We start from the raw sequence: 25,177 nt of genomic DNA on the forward strand, positions 1-25,177 counted from the left end.
TGAACCTTAAAGGCCAGAATAATGTTGGTCCATTCTCGTAAATAGAATATAACATTACATCAGGTAGTCATTGAGCTAAAAGTACTTAAAAATACATAATTACCAGTGTCTCTTGTCGTGCCAGGTGCCAGCAGAGCCAGCACAAGGTGCCAGCAGACCCCTTCCTTTTCAAATGACTCTTAGAAGCACAGCCGCTTATTTTGAAAAGCACCGGATAAACAAATATGTACGTGAGGTATTTCGTACAGGTGTGAATCTTAGCCATAGGGCTCAAACGATATCGCAATATTTATGATTTTCTGAAAGTATTTATTAAGCTCACCCTTTTTTTAATTTTAAAGAATACCCCCTGTACCGCCAAAAAACTACAGCCATGTTCTCCTAACGCAAAAAGCAAGAAAAGGTTTTTTTTTCATCCATTAAGCTCTCAAAAGGCTGTTCACCAGCTACAAGATTTTTTTGAAATTTTCATAGGAAACATTTAAAAAAATTTATTTACTTGAAACTAATCATGAGCTGCCAAAGTCTTGGTACGGAACTCGGTAAACTAAACTGTGAGCTAGCTGGCAAGCCCTGTTTCAACAATCATGCACTAATAGTTGTCAAAGTGACGTCAATAATATTTAAGCGAAAGAGAATATTAGAGATTTCTTCATGGTTTTTGAAAAAAAAAAATTGAAAAAAAGAGAAAAAATAAATTTTTGAAGGTCAATCTTGAATCGCAAGACTCTTAAGTTTTGCCCAGTTTCCCCGGAGTAAAATTGAAAAAAAAAATAATAACAAATTTTTGAAGGCTAATCTTGAATCACTAGACTCTAAGTTCTGCCCGGTTTCCCCGGAATAAAATTGAAAAAAAAGAGAGAAGAAATAAATTTTTGAAGGTCAATCTTGAATCGCTAAACTCTTAAGTTCTGCCCAGTTTCCCCGGAATAAAATTTTTTAAAAAAAAGAGAAAAAATAAATTTTTTAAGGTCAATCTTGAATCGCTAGACTCTAAGTTCTGCCCAGTTTCCCCAGAATAAAATTGAAAAAAAAAGGAAAAATAAATTTTTAAAGGCCAATCTTGAACCGCTAGACTCTATGTTCTGTCCAGTTTCCCCAAAATAAAATTGAAAAAAAAGGAGAAGAAATAAATTTTTGAAGGCCAATCTTGAATCGCTAGACTCTAAGTTCTTCCCAGTTTCCCCGGAATGAAATTGAAAAAAAGAAGAAGAAATAAATTTTTGAAGGCCAATCTTTAATCGCGGATAAAATTTTAAAAAAAGAGAAAAAAAATATTTTTGAAGGCCAATCTTGAATCGCTAGACTCTAAGTTCTGCCCAGTTTCCCCAGAATAAAATTGAAAAAAAGAGAAAAAAAAATTAAATTTTAGAAGGCCAATTTTGAATCGCTAGACTCAAGTTCTGCCCAGTTTCCCGGAATATAGATAAAAGGACACATTAAATTCAGAGTTTCTGTTTCACAATAATCCCGAGGCCCCTACTAGCACTTAAACAATAATTACTTCTGTCATTACTATTCTTTTTTGTCCACAAAGTCTTTCAAAAGGCACTATAGTTCAAATTTTTCTCGACATGATTTTAATCTGAACATTTTTATGAGTGGGACTTTTGGGGGTGGAAATCAAACTCCGTGTCTAGTACTTAGTACTTGTAGTACTACTAGTACTTAAACAATTATTACTTTTGTCATTCCAACAATTACTTTAATTTTCTTTCTTGTCCACAAAGCCTTTCAAAGGGCACTATAGTTTATATTTTTCCCCAAAGAGCTCAATGCAATTTAATCAAACCTAACCTAACATATCCTAACCTGTAACCTAACCTAACCTGACATTTAATCAAAAAAGAAGATAAACTCAGAGAGGTCAAACAGAAAAATGAAAATAAAATGAAAAATAGAAAATGAAAAAACGAAAAATAAAATGAGAACTAATGGATTTTGTAAGGTCGATCTTGAATAACTAAACTCAAGTTTTTGCCAGAGCAACCAAAGACCTCTAAGCTCTCCAATAAAAAGAGAATGATAAAGAGAGAAACAAAAAAGAGAAAGTAAAAAGGGAGAAAAGGGGAAAGAAAGCAGATAAAAAGAAAATGATGGCAAAAAATGAGTACCTGCTATTCTTCACTAAGAAGAGAAGTCATCATTTAAAAAACGAAGAATGATAACTGCAAAATTTGTTCTTTTATATTTTAACGATGCTTACAGGAATATTTATTTTATTTGGCTTCAAGAAAATAAGAGGCAGCCAAAATTAGAGGGAAAAGTATAGAAAATAGAAAATATATATATATATATATATATATATATATATATATATATATATATCCTCCCCAGGGAAGAGGTTCCCCAAAGATTAGTGCGACAATCTCTCTAGGATAAAACTGGAAATCAGGGACTACAAATACACTTTTTGGCATTCTAAAACCAAATAAAAAAAATACTCTCTTATACAACCCCGTCCTCACTGCTAAAATAACAATACTAATCATTGGCTATGTACATATGTGATATTACAGGAAAAATAAAAATGCCCTACATAAGTTTAATAGATCTGTTCCCCAGTAAACAGAAAAAAGCAGAATAATGGAAAAAAATACCTGCTTTCGACTGAAGGTTCGTTCGCAGAAAGGACATTGCATTTTAGGACCAACATGAATAGCAATATGGGCATTACAGGCTCCTTTATCAGAAAATTTCTTAGGACAATGTGTACATTGGTACGGCTTCTCACCAGAGTGAATACGAATATGTCGAATAAGGTTTGATTTTTGAACAAATCTCTTCGTGCAATGTGGGCATTGGTGCCTAGGACCTTTGTGAATAAGTAAGTGTTCCGTAAAAGAGTCTCTTCTCTGAAATAATGATATAGTCAGTATAATTAAGAAACAATAATCTAATTTAAATCGGTAGAACGAATAACTTTTCTGAAACTTGGAACCAGCAACAAAAAATACTCTTGCCAATTCTTAGTAATTTTTGCTGGACAAGGATTGGAAAGGGATTAGTGGTTACATGCTGCTCTGATTAGTTCATTTCCTTGTCCAAATACAAGGGTCTAGCCTACTACATGGGCCATTTGGAAAAGGGTAAGAAGGATAGGCTATAACAAGCTCTTAAATTTAACAACGAAAAAGATTGAAATTTCAATTTAAAATTACATCAATGTATCTACTGTACAGGATCGAGGTCCTTACCCTACATGGAAACTACCCAACTTCACCCCCACTTAAATAACGAACACAGAATTTACTTGATGAAGAAAGCCTCAAAACTCGAAGCTTTTACTATACTAGTATCGTATACACGTCTTTGCCATTTTATATATATTTACTTATTGCAGGCTACCACCACTAGCAGATGGCAATGAGATGGCGTGCAAGATCACTGACGCTTATACACTTCACTCCTCCAAGTAAAAGAGCCTAATTGAAATTCGACTTGTACGGTTATGTCCTTACAACCTACTGAATCGTCCCGGGGAGGAGAAAACCTCTTGTTGGAAATCTCTTTTAAAAGTCTCTTCTCGCAAGCCACTTCAGGTCACCGTGCTCGATGCTAAGGTGAAGGGGGGTATTCCTCATGAATAACCGAACTATTCATTTTATTTCTACCCGAGAACTGGCTCAATCTTTAGAGTCACGCTTCCAGGTACCTTCTCTCATAGAAGATATCTCAACAGTTAGGGGGGAGAATACCCTTTATATAACAAAGATCGTAGCGAAATTCCAAAACCCACAACCTAGGCTAGAAAATAAAACATACACACTTGTAACTGGTAAGAAACTTTCTATTGCTTTTCTCTGATGTCAAAGTATGAACCTAACCTGATAGCTATTTAAAAAAACTAAAACGGTAAATACATTTGTCTGAATCTCAGCTATCGAGTAATACCGGAAATTCCGTCTTACGTTTACGCACTAGATCGTAGAACTGAAAAAAAAAATATTGCATGAAAAACTTGCACAGAGATCATAAACTCTAAACTGAAATTTTTATCGCTTAAAGCAAATTCGCATAAAAAACACTTCCACTCCCACGATATTGCCAAAAAACGAATGAAGTTTTTTATCAAATTGCTATTTATATTTGTTCTTGAAGAACTGGTAGGAACAAAAAATTAAGCATTAGCATAAAGACTGGGAAAGGGTGGGGGTTGGGTGGGAGGCCACTTCTTACGTATACAACGTGACTTTTTTTCGTTTTGAATTTAAAGGTCCCTCCATATTTTAATTTGAAGAACTTCCTTTTAACTTTATTTCTCTTCATTTCTAGTCTCGTATCCGGTATAATCTAAATATGGGGAGGGGGGCAAAACTCCATAAAAATTATGAGCAACACTCTTTGAATTAGTTCTTGATTCAGACAGCTTAGTTCTTAACATGTTTTATCTCTTACTAGAAATTTATTTTTGATTGGGACTTTTTTTCTAGAAGTTTTTTTTTGTCCGATCATGACTTCCTACCTCCTTTGAAGTAGATAAGACCATGTTGAAGCCACCAGCGGGCATGCCACCCAAAACATCCTTACATTTACAATTAATTAGAAACATAATCTCACAGAAATTACATTTAAAGTTATCAACAAGATGGACTATCTATCAACAAGTGAAATGATACATTTTCGTACAATTCTAAAAAAGTTATGCCAGCTCTGCCTCTCACAGAGATCATCTGTCTCGGCTTTACTCTATTTAGCCATGGCTCTCAAGTTTTATTCATCTTCACGAAGTTGGTTTTAATTTGAATTTTTTTCAACTTGGTGCAGGGGGAAAAAATTTAAGAGCCATGGCTAAATAGAGTGTATCCTTAGATCCTTAAGAACATTCCTAAGAAGTTCAACTATTCGACACGAAATTATGTTTAATATATGAGTAAAGTAACCAAAAATCAACCTCAGATTCTAACTTGTATTTTCTAATTTTTTAGTCGCCTTTCATTTTTATTGGTCACAAAAAAAAAAGAAAACCAAGCAAAGGCAAGAGAAAGTAGAAATAATTGAAAACTGAAAAAAAAGACGAAAAAGAATTTTGAAAAGAGTCTCACTTTGAAAGGCTTTTTGCATTCAGGACATTCAAATGAGGGGTTGTCAGCATGTGTTATTTTATGACTGTACAAGGTGGATTTGTGTGAAAACCCTTTACCACACTCTTCGCACCGATATGGCTTTTCGTCCGGATGATCGTTCTTGTAATGTATCGTCCTTTAAAGAAACAAAAATAGTATTAATCACTAAATCACTAACTAAAATGATACTACTACTACTTCTCTTAACTGACCGCAGCACCATCCCGCCAGAGGCCAACACAGCTACGCAAGCTCCTCCTCCATCCCAAGCCGACCTCTTTAAACCCATCCGAGGAAGTTCCCATTTCCCTTAAACTAAAATGATAGAGCGACAGAAAAGGAATTAGAATAGAAAATGAAGGAAAACTTAATGTTTAACTCTGACATCCACTTGTTATATGTATATTATATATATATATATATATATATATATACATATATATATATATATATATATATATATATATATATATATATATATATATATATATATATATATATATATATATATATATATATATATATATATATATCAAGTAGATGTGTCAGAATTAAACATGAAGTTTTCCTTATAATAATAAAATTGTTTCAAACTAAGGACTGCCGACATACAGAAAATATCATGCTGGCTCCATATAATTTATTTAATTTAATATACATTTTGCAAGATTTATATATTACGTTTAAAACAAGTTATAATATATGTTACAAAGTATAATTTATAATTTTTGTAAAAAACGTAGAACTTTAACTGGATTTGAAAATTTATACATTAAAATCAGGTTTGATTTGAACTGCAATGCTTTTTCTTAAACAATTGTACATTATCAGCAGTAACTTAGCCCTAGCTGTCTTGTGATCATAGGCAGAGCAATAGCGCTACCGGAGCAATGAGCGATATGGGCACAATGTATTATTTATTATTTTTCTGACCAAGGCACTTGGTCAGAAAAATAGGCACTAGGTCAGCACGTATAGAAGGAGTTGTGGTAGACATTCCAAATGTAAGTTTCAGTAAAGTGCAAATTATGTTCTGGTTTTCAGAGGGCCTGGGGAGTGTTAACCCTACTTGTGTTAATTTCTGCTCGTTTTGAGTTTGACTGGGCTATTTATTGTAATTTCTGTTCGTTTCCGGTTTCATTTATTTATTGATGGTGACTTGTTGTAATTTTACACTTAGAAGATTATTTGACTTAATTTATGCTCATTTTTGGTTTAATGTAGCTTTTTACTTTTCTTACAAAAAATTAATTTGAGGAAAAAGTTTTTTTATTAATCAAGAGAAAAGAACTTGCATGCCTCTAGGAAATTTCCGATAGCTCCTAATCAATAGATCTTCAATTAAAATCCAAATTTTTTAATTCAATTAAGGTTGTTACACATTTTTTTTTTATTCTTGCAGGTAACGTACAAAACAATGCTATCTAAATTTACCAAGAAAAATGATATATCCAATTTTTGAATAATACATGTAACCGGCGTATTAGACAAAGACGAGGCTGTTACCGTATACAGTATAAATAAATATCAGAAATAAAAAACTCTGTGGGATGTTATTCAGTCAAATTGTCGATTTTAGAAAGGAACTAAGTCTTGTAAAACACAATATGAAGAGTATTATAGTAATACACAATGTAAATTTTATACAGTTAAGGCTGCAATTTTATTCGTTAACACTATATGCACGCTTATCCAAACACACTCATCAACACATTTTAACTCTCATCTGGTAGCGGTTTAATTATTTCACATTGGCCCTTTGAAAATTATTAATACTTATGTTATTTTTAATTGATCAAAACTTGACAAGTATAGAAATTGCCAAATATTAGACTAAGAGAGGGGAGGCTTTTATTCCATCAGCCTGCACAAAATGCAGTAGGATATAATTCACCATTTATTTCAAACATAGTAAGGACTCGATACAAATTTTTTTTTATGTTTTGTTTTACAGGTGGCAGATGACAAGGTATTAAAGGGTGAACCATATTCAATTGAACTTCAATAAGGGTTAAGAGAGCTTCAACACCCCTTCCCCCTCCGTTCTCAAAACTCAGCATTTTTCTTTGTTTTAAGTTTTTGTCAATCTTTATTCATACTTTTTATTAAACGATAAAAAAAATTTATGTTTTGTTTTACAGGTGGCAGAAGACAAGGTATTAAAGGGTGAACCATATTCAAATGAACTTCAATAAGGGTTAAGAGAGCTTCAACACCCCTTCCCCCTCCGTTCTCAAATCTCAGGATTTTTCTTTGTTCTAAGTTTTTGTCAATCTTTATTCATTGTTTTTCAAAGTATTATTTTTACTTTATATTATTTTAATAGTCTCGATATAAAACAGGCTTCTATTTATGGGTTCTTACTGTCGCTTATGACATTATGATGAGAGCCATTGTATATGTAATCGAAAAATCCAGAACTTTTTGTGTCTGTTTCACTAATGAAAATACTTATCCCTATTTGAACTTATATTTTTTCGTTTTTATAATTGGGGAAAAATTTCCTTGGGACTTCGCTATTCTGCTTTTACATCTTCACTGCCTCCACCATTTCTACTAAAAATAAAACCCAGATAAGTGGAGCTATCAACTTGATCGATTTTTTCGTCGCACAACATCTCATTTTCGCCCTCATTTATTCCTATTCTAAATGAGGTAGTCCTATTAAAATGAAATTTCAACTATTTCTATCACTCTGCATTCCCAAAAGCTTAAATTCACTTTAGACACTACTAAATGGTGAAATTTATTTTTTAGGAAAAAAAAATACCTGGCATGATTGGTATCAAACTTCTTCTCACACAAAACACAAATAAATGACATTTTCTTGTGAACGACGGAATGTAGCTTCAGGTGAATATATAACTCTTTCTTGTTTGTAAACACTTTTTGGCAGGTGAGGCAGGAATACTGGGTTTCAACATCACTGATTTTGTTCAAACCCATAGTGCACATGTGCGAATCCCTGCAAAAGAAAATACTGTAATCAAGGAAAATGGACCGGCCATAAAATATTTTTTTGGTAGACACCTTTTTACCGAAATACCTTTCGTCAAATACACATTTTTTAATTTCCAAAGGGGAAGATAAGATTGGGTTAAAAAAGTAATATAATCAGATTAACGACACTTCTCGATTACTAAGGTCCCTGCATCAGCCCTGCAGTGTGTTGTAACAGCTCACAGGATTCTGCTCGGGATCCAGAGGTTCGATCCCTGTGTCTCGTAGTACTATAGGTGAAACTTAATACCTTTCGGAAGTCACAACCATACCTTTATTCTATATATATCTACCTTTCTTAAATACCTGGGAGATATATATATATATATATATATATATATATATATATATATATATATATATATATATATATATATATATATATATATATATATATGTTCGTGAAACAAACTACGATGCAGATCAATTTTAATTAAATATTTGGTACTTGTTCATTATTCAAAACGCATTCAAGAATTTTGCTGAGAAAATCCGGTTTAATAGCCACAAAGGTAAAACTCAATTTAGTTTGCTGCACATAGTGATAGAAGATAGCGTCATAAACTTAAATACATTTAGTTAAATACACATTTAGTAATTTCCAAAGGGGAAGATAAGATTACTTAATTGTACTTGTAATTGTCGCGGGTATCAGGCGTTTCCACCTCGCCCGGCATCGATGATCCTGGAGACCTTCTTGGACCATGTTGTTCGATCTTCTGCCAGCTGCTCTGGAAAATCGAGCCACTGAATTGACCATCTGTGACCGAACTTTCTGAAACCCCCGATAGGTTCAAGGTCTGACTTGGCCAGGTTCCACAAGTTCTTCCTCTGTCCTCCTTGGTGTCTCTTCCAGGAGCTAATAGGCTCAACTAGAAGTATTTGGCGAGGCAGGTACTCTGGCGGCTTTCGTAATACATGGCCCAGCCATTTCAAACGGCGTTCTTTGATAGTGAGCGCAACATCTCTCTGAATATTGCACATTCGACGTATATCCACGTTGGAGATACGGTCACGTAGCTGTAGTCTGATAATTCTTCGCAGACAAGTATGCTCAAACACTTTCAGTGTATTCTCATGCTGTAGTTTTACCGACCATGTTTCGCATCCGTAAAGGAGAACGGTGCGGACTAGCGCCATGTAAATTCGAACTTTCGTTCGGACACTGACTTCACGGCGATCCATAAGGGTTTCCGAAGGGAGGCAAAAACTGTCTGCGCTTTCTGTATTCTCTGTTGGATATCAGCGTCGGAAGATCCATCAGTACAAAGCTGGGAGCCTAGGTATGGGAAGCGGTTGACTTTTTCCAATTGAACTTGGTTGACGGTTAGTGAGAACGGTCCTTTGTCGTGGTTAATAGCCATGAATTTCGTTCTCTCTGTGCTGACTTTCAAGCCGATCAGGTCTGCCCAGGCCACCACGTTGTCAAGCATGTTTTGGGCTTCTACGGGGTCTGATAGGAGGCCAACATCATCCGCATAGTCGAGGTCAGTGAGTGAGAGATTCTGTCCAATCTGCGCTCCTGGATAAGACGCCAGAGCATTTCCAAGCACCCAATCGATGCAATAATTGAACAGAGTCGGAGAGAGGACACACCCTTGTTTTACTCCGAACTCAACCAGGAAATCTTCGGTTTCTTCGCCATAGACTCTGACTCGGCTCACTGATGCGTCATAGTATGCCTTCATCAGTTCAACAAACTTCAGCGGCATTCCGTTATTCTCTAGGATCTTCCAAAGTTTCTGACGAGTAACAGAGTCGAAGGCGGCAATGAAGTCCAGGAACATCAAGATCAGGGGTAGGTTGTACCTTTCAAGCTGCTGGATAATGAGGTGAAAAGCGAAGATATTATCAGTACAGCCTCTACCTGGTCGAAAGCCGGCTTGATTTTCTCGAGTTCTTTCCTCCCTTGCCCCTTTGAAGCGGTTCAAGAGTATGATCCCGAACATTTTGACAGTAATGTCTGTAATTTTTGCATTCGGCTTTGTCTCCTTTCTTATAGAAAGGGAGGATGACTGATGTCTTCCAATCTTTTGGAAAAGAGTTGGCCCTCTACACTTCTTCGAGAATGCCATGGAGCTGTTCAGCAGTGATCTCTGGGCATTGTTTGTATAGTTCCGGGGGGAGGCCGTCTTCACCTGGGGCTTTGTGGTTTTTTAGGGTCTTGATTGCTTTTAGTATTTCGGCTCTGGTCGGTGTATCCAGCTCAATACCGTAAGGCTCTTTAGGGACAGAAGGTGGGAAGGCATCATGAGCAGATGAAGGGGATGGGTTTAGGAGGATCTGAAAGTGATGCTTCCATCTTGCTGAGCGTTCCTTCTGACAACTAATGATTTTTCTTGATCTGTTTTTGACTATTTCTGAGACAACAGCTTTCTTACCAACAGATTCCTTCAGGATCTGGTAAAGCTTGCGGGTGCCATGTGAGCGTGCTGCTTTCTCTAACGACTTGGCAGCATCTTCCCACATTTGGCGGCGGTCCAGACGAACAGAGCGTTTTACCTGTCTGCGTAGCTTCTTTGTTTCTTCTTTAGTGCCGCCCATCTTTTGTCTTCGCTCACCGACTATTGACAGGGTCCTAGCGGTTACCCAGTGTTGTCGTTTGATTTTTGTTCGGCCTAGGATCTCATAAGCAGTCTCTGTCATCACGGTTTTAAAGGTCTCCCATTTCTTATCGGGGGGTAGTTTTCATCAGAGCTGAGGGTGTTAAACCCGTTTGTCAGTTCCAGGTTGAGGGCCTGCCGCACTTCTTTGTCTTAGAGTTTACCGATATCGAAGCCGGCCTTGGGCTTGTTTTTTCTTCGAGTTGCAAGACATAGCAAAACTGTTGCTGAAACGAGCCTGTGGTCAGACCCAGACTGCAAGCCTGTGTCCACGCCGTTGTAAGAGCGAGAGTCCTGCACGGAGCTTCTCCAGCGCTGGCGTACGAGAATGAAGTCAATTTGGATCTTAGTGACACCGTCATTTGAATGCTAAGTCAAGAGGTGGCTAGGTTTGTGCTGAAATACGGTATTGGTGATAACAAGGTGGTTTACAAACCTTTGCCCATTCTCGCATCTGTGACCCTGTCCAAATTTTCCCAGGATTTGTCTTGTGGTCTGGTAAGACGGACCAACTCTTGCGTTGAAGTCTCCAGCAACAATCAGGTAATCACGTGCGGCTACAGAAGAAGACAACTGCTGCAGTTCGCCGTAGGTGTCATCCTTGGTCGTTTCAGTAGCGTCATGGGTGGGGGCATAGGTAGAAATTATCGACATATTTGCGGGGTTTAGCCTGATACTGCCAAGTCTAATGGAAACTGGTTCCCATTCTAGGAGAGCGTTTCTGGTTCTTTGGTTCATGATGAAACTAACTCCGTGGAGTCCCGTATTATCCTCTACTTCGGAGCAGAAAAAGTGGAATTGATGTAGCGTTTCAGGAGCCGTTATAACTATAGAGCCAGAACCGGAGATTCTGGTCTCGGATATGCAAAGTATGTCTATGTTGTACTTCTCCATCTCATGGACAGGAAAAGCTTGCGTGGCTTCTTGTTTAACGGATCTTACATTCCAGCATCCAACATTTATTCTGGATTTTGCCTGTTTAATGACTGTAGTAGGTTTTTCTAGCTTTATAGCGTTGAAAGAATTTTTCGACTTCGCCGCCATATTCGAAGTCGCGTCGCCTGCCCGGAACGCCGTAGTATGGTTGGCTAGTTTACTTCTCGACACCCGCGGCAATACGGGGGCCGCGTCGCTTGCCGGGGACGGCGTAGCCGTTACAACTTTTCTTCTAGGTCTCAGATCCATCAATGTTTCTTGGGAATAGATTTGACCGCAAGGTCCCCAGTCTTCAGGGTCACCCGGAGCGCGTTGGCCACCAATGGTGTTTACAACCTTCCACCACTTTGAGGTGCGCTGACGGATTTACTCTACTGCCCAGGGACGGAAGATCAAGCGTCATTGCCTGTAACTACCATCACAAGATAAGATTGAAGATAAGATTGGGTTAAAAAAAGTATTGTAATCAGATTAACGACACTTCTCGACTACTAAGGTCCATGCATCAGCCCTGCAGTGTGTTGCAACAGCTAACAGAATTCTGCTCGGGATCCAGAGGTTCGATCCCTGGGTCCCGTAGTACCACAGGTGAAACTTAATTACACTTTAATTTGACACACACACTTTTTATTATACATATCATCAATATACAAAAAAACACATCAGCCACTTTAGAAAGTCAAAGACTTGTTAGTAGTGGCTGATAAACATTAACGAGCACCAATACCAACAACATTAACAAAAAAAATTAAACAAAAAAGTGGGAAAAAGAAAACAACAGGAAAACAAAGAATAAGAAGAGAGAAAAAAAATCATACTTAAAAAAACAAATCAATAAGCCATCCCATTTAAACTATTTACTTATTTTCTACCCATAAGGTGGTTCTTCAGTCTACTCTTAAACTGGCTAAAACTTTCAGATAACCTTATACAGAAAAAAAATACACATGAATGTGTATTGTCAGTTTAATATACATATAATCATATTCATTCCTTAAAATGTTAATAGTATTTAGTTTATCAAAGTTATAAAAGTGAAAAAATATGTTCTGGTCCTGATAAGGCATAGGGTTTTTGAGCCCTACTCATATTGATTTCTACTTGTTTTGAGCTTGACTCGATTATTTATTGTAATTTCTGTTCGTTTTGGGTTTTATTTATTTATCGATGCTGATTTGTGGTAGTTTTACGCTTTGTAGATTATTTGATTTGATTTTTGCTCAGTTTTGGTTTAATGGAGTTTTTTACTAATCTTTGAAAAACTTATTATGTGGAAAAGGTTTCTTTATTTAATTTCTCAATGTTTTATATTGTCATGTCAATACCTCGCTCTTTACGGATATTTTTAGTACTGTCATAAGAGCATATTTATTCTAATTAAACGGCCTAAACCGGGGCGAACCCCCTCATATAAGTATTAATTTCTGTTCGTTTTAAGTTTAAATGTTGCTGCTTACTTCCAGTTGAAAAAAAATTAGTTTTTTTTTTTAATTTAGTACCTTCACAGACTTAGCCTTAATAGTACTAATATCAATGTAGTTTCGGCGGTAGTAAAACTAGTTGCAGTGTTAGTGTTGTATAAGTAGTAGTAGCATCAGTAGTAGCAGCAGCATTAATAGCGGTAGTAGCATGTGCACATTGTCTTTTGGTCAGTTGAACATAGATTTTATGATGTTCTGAAAGTTTCACCTTCGCGCGTTAAGCACTTCCGAAAATATTGTTGAATGTGCGCTTTTGACAGCCTTTTGACGCCCTTTTCACCTTCATACTCTAAGCCTCACAAGTTGTTGCAATTGAAGAAGCAGTTGGAGTAATTTAGTAGCAGTAGTAGCAGAGGGAAAAGTAGCAATGGTATTAGTGTTAGTAGTGACATGCATATATTAACTTTTTATCAATTTATCATTCCCTTTAAGTATTCTCTGAAAGTTTCAACTTAACACGCAAAATAATTCTTGAGATAGGCCCTTTTGACAATCTGCATGCGCATAGTGTGTTTTGATTTACCCCAAATTCCCCCTCAATATTCAGTCAAATTTCACCTTCATTCGCGTCGCTTTAATTGTACTATTATCATAGTAGTAGTGGTAGTAGTAGGAATAGTTGTAGCAGTAATAAGGTATAATTACTAGTAGCAACAGCAGTAGCAACAGTTTTAATAGCAGTAGTAACAAGTACATTTTGTCTTTTGGTCAACTGAACATCCCACTCATGATGCCCCTGAAGTTTCCTCTTGATATGATAAGCCGTTCCAAAAATATTGCTGATACGCCCATATCAGCAATCTTTATACACATAGTATGCTTTGATTTAGTTTAACTTTCCCCTCAACGTTACTTATATTTTTTACAATATCCTCAGCCTTAGTAGAACTCGCTACAGAAGTAGTATTTTAGTGATAGTAGTGGCAGTAGTGATAGTACTTGTGGTAGCAGTAGAAGCAGCAGTAGCTGTAGTAGTAGCGTACAAATATTGCCTTTTTGGTCAATTGACCATCTCCCTTATCTGAAAATTCCAAATTAATGTACTCCTGAGTTACACCCTTTTGACAACCCATTTACACATTACATATTATGATTTAGTTCAACACTCCCCTCAACTTTCCCTGAAAGACTCATCTTAATGCCCTTCGTATTTGGGATAGCAGAAGTCTAACATGCATAGCTGTTCTCAATAATATATACTATATGTAAACAATGAACAAATTGTATAACTTGCATCTTTTGCCCGGAGGCCTCGGGTTGGGGGGTTGACGTTCCCAAACGCATAATTACTGAACCTTTCAACAATGCTGAAAAAAATTGATGCCTCAAAACTTTGTTCGGATTTTTTTATGGAAAATGATGGGCGTGGGGGCAGGGGTTGTTTCTCTCAAATCACTGTCACTCTTAAAAAGGGCACTATAACTTCCAATATAAAATGAAATGAGACCCGTCTGACTTTAATAAGACCATAAAAACCTAATATACCCCAGGGCAAAACTTAATCCTTGCCTTAGGACTCTGGGGGGTTGCGCAAGTATATGTTATTTGGACTATTTTAAACACAACTGCCAACGCACAGTTTCAGTCAGAAACAATTGGTGAAAAGAAGGGTAGTTGTGAGGTGGGGGCTAGTTGACCTCCATCCCTATTGACTCTTAAAAAGGAACAAGAACTTCCGATTTCAACCAAATGAGCCATCTCTAAAGTTTATACAACCAACCTTTCCATAAGAACCTTAAAAGGCACAGGGGCATAATTTACAACCCTTGGCCTTAGGCTCTGGTGGTTTGCATCAACCCGTACCCTCCAATGCATATACGACCACCCTTTCTATAAGAACCTTATATGCCCCCATGACATAACTTATAATCCTTGCCTTGATAGGGGGGTGATCTCTTCCTCACAGACATTATTTCCAGGCTTTTCAACTACGATGAACAAATTCTACCTTAGTTCTATGACTATCTACCTTAGTTCTGCCCTAGGAATGACGTATGGACGGATGATAGACAGACTAGATCTATCAACAAATGAAATGATATCATTTTTATACAGAAATGAAATGAGCTTATGCCAGATTTGCCTCTCACTCACTCGGACTATCTGTCTTGAGCTTTTCTACAATTAGCCATGGCTTGATGCCTGCAACTAATTGATTTGGAGGTGCAAATTTTGATTGGAGGTGTGAAGGGAAATGATGGGCGTGGGGGGGAGGGCTTGCTACCAAATAACGTTTGACTCTTAAAAAGGGCACTATAACTTCCAATTTCAAATCAAATGAGCTCCATCTGAAGTTTATACGACTACCCATTCCATAAAAACCTTATATGTCCTCACGGCATAACTTACAACCCTATCCCCAGAGTGCTGGCGGATTGTGCTAACCCTACAGCCATTACTAGATGTTCTTTGGACTATTTTGAACAAAATCGCTATCTCATAATTGCAATCAAATGCATTTGGTGAAAAGAGGGGTTGGAGGGGGCTAAATGCCCTCCATCGCTTTTAACGCTTAAAAATAAACTAGAACTTCCAATTTTCAACCAAATGAGCCTTTCTACAGTTTAAACAACCATCCCTTCTATAAAAACTTTAAATACTCCGCGGCATAACTTACAACCTTCGCCCCAGGTTTTGGTGGTTTACATCAACAGCAAAAGCCTTGTTATATGATCTTTGGAGTATTTTAAATAAAGTGACTGTCTCAAATTTTTTTTTATTTGATGTATTTCGGGAAAATACGACGTGTTGAGGAGGGATAGCTGCCCTCTGATCACTTTGACTATCAAAAAGAACACCAAAAATTCAGATTACAAATCCATTGAGCCACCTCCGAAGCATATACGACCATCCTTTCTATAAAACCAAATATACTCCCGGGGCATAACTTAGAAACCTAGCTCTGAAAGCAGGGGGCGGGGTGCATTCCTCAAAGATATAATTTACAGGCCCTTCAACTACAATGAACAAAATTGGTATCCAGATTTTGATTGGATGTTTTTGGGGAAATGATCAGCGGGGAGGGGTTGCTCACAAATCACTTTTGACTCTTAAAAAGAGCACTATAACTTCCACTTTAAAATCAAATGAGCCCTATCTGAAGTTTATAAGACCACCCATTCCATGAAAAGTTTATATACCCCCGGGGCATGACTTAAAACCCTATAACGAGGCACTGGGGGATTGTCTCAAATCGAAAGGCATTGTTATATGTTGTTTGGACTATTTTGAGCAAAGTGGCTATCTCACAATTTTAATCAGATTCATTCGGTGAAGAGGGGTAGTCAGGGGGAGGGATATCTGCCCTTCATTACTTTTGACTCTTAAAAGGGAGCTAGAACTTCCAATTTTCAACCAAATTTGCCTCCTCTAAAGTTTATACAATCATCCCTTCCACAAAATCCTTAAGTGACCCCGGGACGTAACTTACAACCCTTTCCAACAAGCTCTGGGGGTTTGATTCGATCCCAAAGGCCTAGTTATATAATATTTACAATATTTGGAATAAAATCGCTATCTCAAAATTTCTATTAAATACATTCCGGGACAATACGGAGTGTGTGTATACGGGGGGGGGTAGCTGCCTTCCAATCACTTTGACTCTTAAAAAGGGAACTAGAGCGGCTGATTACTAATCCAATGAGCCCCCTGTGAAGTTTGTATGACTACTCTTTCTATAAAAATCTTATATGCCCCCACGGCATAACTTACAACCCTTGCCCTGGGGGCGGGGGAGGACTTGTCATCCTCAAAAACATAATATCTGGAATTTTCAACTACGTGGACCAAAATAGTCATCTCAAAATTTTGATGGGAAGTGTTTTAGGAAATGATGGTCGTGGGGGGAGTGGGGGGGGCATTTTCCCTCCGGCCACTTTAAACTAATAAAAGCGGCACTAGTCCTCTCAACTTCCAATCAAACCTTTTTGAATTTTCCACGACAACCCTTACCATAAAAACCTTATATGCAAGAGACTTATAACCCTTGTTCTGAGGGCTGTGGTGTTGGGAGGGGTGTCATCTTCAAATACACAATTCCCAGACCCTTCAACTACGTTGAACAAAATGGCTATATCAAAATTTTTATAGGAAGTGTTTGGGGAAATGATGGGGGCATTTGCCCTCCGATCACTTTCGAATACTAAAAGAAGACTATCCCTCTCAATTTCCAATCAAATGGACCCTTATTAAAGATTCAACCACAATGCTTTCTATAAAAACCTTATATGTCCCCAGGGTATAACTTATAACCTTTGGCTGTGGGGGTTTGTCATCCTCAAAGACCTAATTTCCGAGCCTTTCAACATTGTTCAACAAAATGGCCATCTCAAAATTTTGTTTACATATGTTTCAGGAAATGGTGGGCGTGGGAGGGGGGCTAGTCACCCTCCAGCCACCTTCCACTACTAAAAGGGGCACTAGTCCTTTCATTTTCAAATCGGATGAGCCTTTTTTGAAGTTTCTACGACAACTCCTTTGATACGAAGCGCCCTAGTCTAAGATAAACAAAAAAAGCTAAAAGATAAGAAACAAGAGCTAAGAGCTCATATAAAAAATATGAATTGCATATAAAAAAGTTAAGGCTGAATACTCAAAAGAGCGAAGTTGTTATTTTTAAAAAAAGGAAGGTTGGGGACGATGAAAAATATACGTTTAAATTTAATAATAAGGAACTATTTATAAGTAAAAGAATAAAATATTTAGGTTTTATCTTATCGGAAAATGGAAGCCTAAGGAGTCATGTTGATGAAATAATTAAGAGAGGTAGGGTGGCCATGTCAGCTATATTTAGAAACCCGACGATAATGGGGATCAAAAACCTAAAAATGCATAAAAGAATATTTAACACAAAAATTTTACCCGTAATAGAATATGGGGTGGAGAAACGGTGCAGCAACTGGAGTCCCTTCAGCTCCAGTATTATAAAAGAGTGTTTGGTTTACATCAGACAACTCATTCACAGATTCTGAAAGGTGATATGGGCCTGTTTTCTTTAAAGCTACGTAGGTATATTTTAATGCTTAGATTCTGGTTGAAGTTAACTAAGAGTAATGAAGATAGACTAGTAAGAGTGGCATATGAAGAGATGTTGAAATGTGGTTTAAAAACCTCGTGGCCATCCCAAATTAAATCATTACTAGAAAAAGTAGGAATGCCTTATTTATGGAATAATGGTCTTTGCTCTCGCGATGTACCAGCAAATTTAGAAAGCCAGGTACGATTTATATTAGAGAGTCAGGAAATTCAGCATTGGCAAGGGCTGGTTCTTGATTCTACAACCCTACAACATTATAATCAGGCAAAACCTAGTTTTGGGGAGGAAGTTTATTTTAAACTTAATTTACCGGCTATGATTCTACGTCGTTGGATTCAGCTTAGGGCAAATTGTCTTCCAATCCAGAACAGGCAAAAAACGTTCGACAAAAATAAAATAATAGTTGGTCCTGATAGGCGGTATCTTTGTCCTCTTTGTAAAGATGATGATGAAGACTTGGATCATTTTCTCCGGAAATGTCCGGTGCTCTTGGATTTACGGGAAATTTATTTGCATGGGATTAATTTGATGCTTCCGGGTATTCTACAAAATAGTAACCCAACCACAATATTTCGAGTGGGAGTATATATAGAAAAATCTTTAATAAGAAGAAAAAGTTCTATATGATTAATTTCTTTTGTAGTTAGATTAGGTACTTTTTGCGTTGAATTCTGTTTTTTTTTTGTGCGTGTTCGTACTGTTGTTAATTTCCTTGCTTGTCTGTTATTTATTTATATTTTGTGTGTATATGGCCCACGGGTTTTTGAAATACACTTATCTATCTATCTATCTATCTATAGCACTTGTGATGAGGTCGGAAGAGCCAAGAGGTCATATGGCATGAGCTCTAGCAAAATTCTAAGAATCAATAGAATGATCTAAAAGGAAAATCAGAGCCTTAATGCCGGTCGGGATTTAAAATAAGAGCTATGAGACACAAGGACCTTCTAAATACAAAAATTCATTAAGATCTGATCACCCATTCGTACGTTAAAAATACCCCATTTTTTCTAATTTTTCCTCCTCAGCCCCCCAGATGGTCGAATCGGGGAGAACGACTTTATCAAGTCAATTTGAGCGGGTCCCTGGCATGCCAACCAATTTTTATCGTCCTAGCACGTCCAGAAACACTGAAATCGCCAAAGCACTGGACCTCCCCCCTAACTCCCCCATAGAGAGCGGATCCAGTCCGGTTACGTCAATGACGTATCTACGATATTGGCATATTCTACTCACAAAGTTTCATCCCGATCTCTCCACTCTAAGACTTTTCCAAGATTTCCGGTTTCCCCCGCCAACTCCCCCAATGTAACCAGATCTAGTCGGGATTTAAAATAAGAGCTCGGAGACATAAACTCTTTCTAAATATCAAATTTCATTAAGATCCGGTCACCCATTCGTAAGTTAAAAATACCTCAATTTCTCTAATTTTTTCCAAATTAACATTCCCCCCCCCCAACTCCCCCAAAGAGAGCGGATTCAGTCCTATTATGTCAATCACGTATCTAAAACTTGTGCTTATTCTTCCCAGCAAGTTTCATCCCAATCTCTACAATCTAAGCGTTTTCCAAGATTTCCCGTTTTCACCTCCAACTCCCCCAATATCACCAGATACGATCGGGATTTAAAATAAGAGCTCTGAGACACGAGGTCCTTCTAAATATCAAATTTCATTAAGATCCGATCCCCCATTCGTAAGTCAAAAATACCTCATTTTTTCAATTTCTCCTCTCCCTCCAGTTATTTCTAAGAATTTCCGAGATGCAAAAAGGATATTCAAAAAACGTGGCAGGTGATCAGTTACGTCCTTAAGCCTTTATCTCCACCTTTTTGTGTTCCTCAAAATTTAGTGGTTGATGGTTTCATTATTCAGGTTGAGCTGAAGGTTGACTTCAGATCGTTTCTTGGTTAATATTGTCTGATGTCAATGGCTCTAGAAGTAGTTTTGAGATAAAAATTACCAAAAATGTCAATAAGTTAATTGGTATATCGTTGACTGGTCCTCATTGCATACCCACCAAACTATTTCAATTCATTCTTTTTTCGACTATTTTGCCCTTGATAAAACTTGTAAATCTGTTTTTTTGAAAATAAATTTTTCCCAGCTTACTTGGACGACCGTAAATGATTGCTTTATATAAAGGTTGGTCTTAGGAGTCTTAGGTTTTCAGCCCATATCTTTACTGTCTGTTTTTGCAAAATTTTGTAAAAAGTTATACTTTCTCGTCTACTCGCCTTTCTAGAAGCAGATTTTTATGATTTTGTTTTGGTTTCCCAGCTAAATACGCCAAGGAGCACACCTGTACAACTTATTTTTGTATTGTCTGCATTCGCCTCTCGATTGTAGTTTTATTCCTGCTGCTGTATTTTTGGATGCCCGAGAAACATTTGCTTCGTTCACCCGCCCAGTTCTAATTTATAAATTATCTCACTTTAGTATGACAGGGTGCTGGCACCTGGTTCGACTCAGATTCCCTGAAAGCTTTCCTCCACGAATCCTTTTTTCTGGTCATCATCTTAGGTTGAGTGTGGTGTTCCGCAAGGTTCACTTGTATAGCCAATTCTGTTCTCGGTCCATGTTAATAACTGTATTGTTGCTGAAATAAACAAATACTCAAAGCCTTGTTGTTGTATATGTCAACCCGGATCTTTCAAAAAAAAATAAATGTATATCCCCAATAATGGATGAGAACGGTTCAGTTGGTTTTGCAGAAGAAAGTGCCCTCACTATAACTGACAGAAACGACGCTGAATTTCCATATTAAATTATTTAACGTGAATGAAAAGGTAATTCTTTGGTTCGATTTTAACTGCCTGGTCCAGAATATTGACATGTCGAGCTTAATAATTTTCTCACGGATTTTTCAGGGTTGGTCTGAACTATATGATATCCATCTTTCACGGGATTACATGAACACTTATGAACCAATCAAGTGTTTTGAAAACCTTCAGGTACTCCTTTCTGAAGGTGGTTTCTACTCCTACTGAATCATATCTGAAACTTTTCAAAAAGTTTAACACCTTTTTAATAACTGGGATCTGTAAGATACATGACCAAAGTCAACACGTGGTCGAAGGGAGGCTTCGCATATTTTAGTAAGTATGGAAGGCTCTCTGTCGTCAACGGTTAGTTCCAGTAGTCAAAGGCTGGGTTAGATACGGGTTTCTACGAGTTGACATGGCTAGCGAGCTACAGCTTTCCATCAACAATCACAAAAAAAGTATTTTCTTTTGTTCTACCCTTGAGTTATTCAAACAGTTTGACTCTAGAGCTGTACTTGGATTAGGTGGATATTTAATTATTTCGCATGTTTTAACACGGAAACATGAAAATACTTAGATATCCTCCTTGTAATAAGAAAAAAAGGTAAATGATGCATAAACACGAAAGGTTGTGGATATTCTAATCCATTTGAAAAATGTACACTACGTACTGTGTTCTGATTTGTTAATCTCATGTTACATATTAACCTAAAAGGGTACAGGTAACTTATAAGAGTGGAAACTGACGCTCGTGTCGACAAAAATTCATCAACGTCATATAGCGTTTGGGTTTTTTTCGGCATCTTTTCAGGGTAAATCGTGTAATAATGCTAAGAAACATTAGACACTAGATGATGTTGGTGTTTTTGTCAACATTAGGGCCAGTTCCTATTCTTACAAGTTACCCATATTCTTTACTTACCATTTCAATCAACAAGGTTAGAGTAGTTTGTTTTAGAATGTTCGCATTGAAATTTATGGTTTTATTTTTGAGTTACTTAAAAGCTGTTTAAATGACAGCTTTGGTAAAATTAATATGTCATATGCGAAATATTTAATTACCATGCTTGATCTGGAATTTTTATAAAAGCAATATTGGCTCCAATTCGGAATCAACAACTATTATTGAATTTGTAATCAATCAACAAGATTTTGATACAAACTGGGGCTAAGGCCATTCACGAAATATGTATTTAACTTATTTTGAGTAGGCCAGTCACCCTGCAATCTTAATAATTTTCATTAATGAACATTCAATCGCGTAGGACCACCGTCCAACAAATGATCATGTGTGAAGTACACTATGTATAGGCTGGAGGAGATACGGCACCAAATACTCCATATTGAGCCATCCAATTATAATTAATGAAAATGGAGTCATAGAATGATTCCATTTTCAAAAAAGCGTAACATGTCAACCATTTTACTGAACTATCTAAAATATCTCCAAATGGAGGACCCATCCATGCTCTATGAGACATCTTCCAATTGGAGGATGTACGAATCCATTTGATCCAATTGGAGGATGTACGAATGAGCATCCTTCAAACAATTTACGTAAATGCGTTCTATATAACGATTTCATTTTTTTTCGGGATGGGGGGTAAATAAAGCTACACAAGAGACGCAGCGCTCTTTACTAAATCGAAACTAGTAAGCTAATCACGATATAAGATAAGCATTATTCTCTACCTTTGAATTTTTTGGGAGAAGACACATGAGCAGCTTGAACACCGAAAAATGCTTAATTTCAAACCCTCAGATGGACTACCTTCTACCTTTTTAACTAATGTGAGATCAAGATCAGCATCAACGCGCCTTGATGGATCTTCAAATAGGTTATCGTGACTGTCACCAATATCTTCAGGTTCTTCTTTGACGAACAGCTACAAATGAAAAGCAATTTACGTTAGTTGGACTTAAAATCTAACCACAAACATACGGAAAACTTGAGCAAGCGCTAAAACTGTCGTAATGGTAATAATACTGGCATCTTAAACAAAAAGATGAAGAGACAAAATCTCTAAACACAAAGTGTAAAAATAAATAGTGATTTATTAAATAAAAAACTAGGAAACACATTAATATTTGTTCTTTGATTTTAAATGTTGCATTCCCAAAAAAAAAAATTCCATAACAAAATTAGCCGCAAATCTTTTTGGTAACTTTTTATACGATTTTCTCTTATTACAGGTAAGCCTTTAAAATCATCAAATCAAAAGGCCCTAACATGTACACCACGTGTAGCCGACATAATCTCTAAACATAAAGTGTAAAAATATATCGTGATATCTTTTATATTATTTAAATTTTGCTTGCCCCAAAATAATTTTCCATAAAATAAATTAGCCGCAAATCTTTTTGGTAAATTTTTATACTATTTTCTCTTATTACTGATAGACTTTTACATTCCTCAAGTCAAAAGGCCTTAGCATGCACACCACGTGAAGCCGATAAAATCTGTAAACATAGAACGTAAAAATAAATCGTGATTTATCAAACAGTTCGTGGTAACGAACTGTAGTAAGGAGCGACCCGGCTCAATAGTTACCAAAACTCTACAAAAATGGAATTTTGATGCCAATAGTTACATCAAAAGAATAGCATTTCAATGCTGATTTTAAATATATATGTTTCACCAAGATTAGTTTTACCTGTCGAAAGTTACGAGTCTGAGAAAATTTGCCTCATTTTAGAAAATAGGGGAAAATACCCCCTAAAAGTCATACGATCTTAACAAAAATCACACCATCAGATTCAGCGTATCAGAGAACCTTATGATTCAGGGGTCATTCTTAAGGAATTGGGACAAAATTTAAGCTTTAATGTAAAGAGCGAGGTATCGACGAGGGGTGAGCCCCCTCATATACGCGATAAAAACATACGAATATAGAAAGTTAATTCGTAAGTTACGTATATTTTTTACTAATGAAAACGTTCGTAAAAAATTAAAAGTTATAGTTGCCTTTTTAAGTAATCAAAAAATTGGAGGGCAACTAGGCCTCCTCTCTCGCTCCTTTTTTCTCAAAATCTTCCGATTGAAACTATGAAAAAGCCATTTAGCCCAAAAAAATCAATATGCGAATTTCGTTTTATTTATTTACGCGCGGAGAGCCAAGATAAAAAAATGCATTAATTCAAAAACGCCCAGATATTAAACAAAAAAACAAGTTTTTTCAAATGAAAGTAAGGAGCGGCATTAAAACTTAAAACGAACAGAAATTTCTCCGTATATGAAAGGGGCTTTTCCTCCTCAACGCCCCACTCTTTACGCTAAAGTTTTTTACTGTTTTAAAAGGTAGAGTTAAGAGAAAGAGTCAAACTTTAGCGTAAAGAGCGGGGCGTTGAGGAGGAAAGTCCCTTTCATATACAGAGTAATTTCTGTTCGTTTTAAGTTTTAATGTCGCTCCTTACTTTCATTTAAAAAAAAATTTTTTTTTTTTTGTTTATTAGCTAAAGAAGTAGGAAACACATTTAATATTTATGTGTAGCAAGGTGCAAAGGAGAGGAAAGACTACTATCCTGTAAAGACAGGAATTATATAAAAAAAAGATGACGAAATATTTTTCAGTTATAAATGTTTCCAGGAGATTTCCAAAAGTTACTTCTCAGGGACTTTCCGTGATAGCATATATAGACAAAAACAACATTTGTTTCCTTATTTTTCTAGAGGCCAGTAAACATATCAAATTGTGATTTAATTTACTTCTTACAGAACTAGAATTATTATTATGCTTGAGGAAAATATTGATGTATATTCAAAATCATGATAGGGGATAGCAAGAGGTCATTTTAGTCCTAAATCTGCCAATTTTCTCTGGGATAAAAACTCGTAGTAATAGCTTACCACTATAACTAAGCTGTTGGACATGAAAGGACATGCTGTTTGGACTGCTGAGTGGTAAGATGCTTGAGTGTTACTGCAAGCACAAGTAGCTCAATCTATAATGTAATAATTCCTATAAAAATTAACCTCAACATGTATTCCAAAATAATTAGAAAAAAGTTAAACAGAAGAAGTTAACGATTATTCTACTTTCGTTAGCAGATCAAAAGCATGAATTTTCCAATATTTAATAACTGTTAGCATATCAAACAAGAGCTAAGAGCTCATATGGCACTTGTGACGAGGCAAGAAGAGCTAAGAGCCAAGAGCTCATATGGTATGAGCTCTAACACAATTCTAAGAATCAATAGATTGATTTAAAAGGAAAATCAGAGGCGTAATGAAGGTCAGGATTTAAAATAAGAGCTCTGAGTCATGATGCCCTTCAAAATATCAAAATTCATTCA

At 36.6% G+C, this 25,177-nt stretch overlaps 2 protein-coding genes across 4 annotated transcripts in view; one reads left to right on the top strand and one right to left on the bottom strand.

Moving 5' to 3' along the window:
• Nucleotides 1-25,177, top strand: part of LOC136034172 (uncharacterized) — a 341,873-nt gene that overhangs the window by 162,624 nt on the left and 154,072 nt on the right. The window lies entirely within an intron of this gene.
• LOC136033615 (gastrula zinc finger protein XlCGF57.1-like) overlaps nucleotides 1-25,177 on the bottom strand; it is a 58,317-nt gene that overhangs the window by 6,574 nt on the left and 26,566 nt on the right. For 2 of the 3 annotated variants that reach the window (XM_065714405.1, XM_065714406.1), the window contains exons 3-6: nucleotides 22,577-22,770; nucleotides 7,837-8,031; nucleotides 5,046-5,202; nucleotides 2,601-2,855 (exon numbers count right to left, since the gene is read on the bottom strand). In XM_065714405.1, the coding sequence (XP_065570477.1) occupies nucleotides 2,601-2,855; nucleotides 5,046-5,202; nucleotides 7,837-8,031; nucleotides 22,577-22,770 (801 nt within the window). Of the gene's footprint in view, nucleotides 1-2,600; nucleotides 2,856-5,045; nucleotides 5,203-7,836; nucleotides 8,032-22,576; nucleotides 22,771-24,731; nucleotides 24,827-25,177 lie in introns of all 3 variants that reach the window. The other variant, XM_065714407.1, reaches the window with a different exon arrangement.

The sequence above is a fragment of the Artemia franciscana genome, chromosome 12, assembly GCF_032884065.1.
Source record: "Artemia franciscana chromosome 12, ASM3288406v1, whole genome shotgun sequence".
In the NCBI taxonomy this organism is placed as follows: domain Eukaryota; kingdom Metazoa; phylum Arthropoda; class Branchiopoda; order Anostraca; family Artemiidae; genus Artemia; species Artemia franciscana.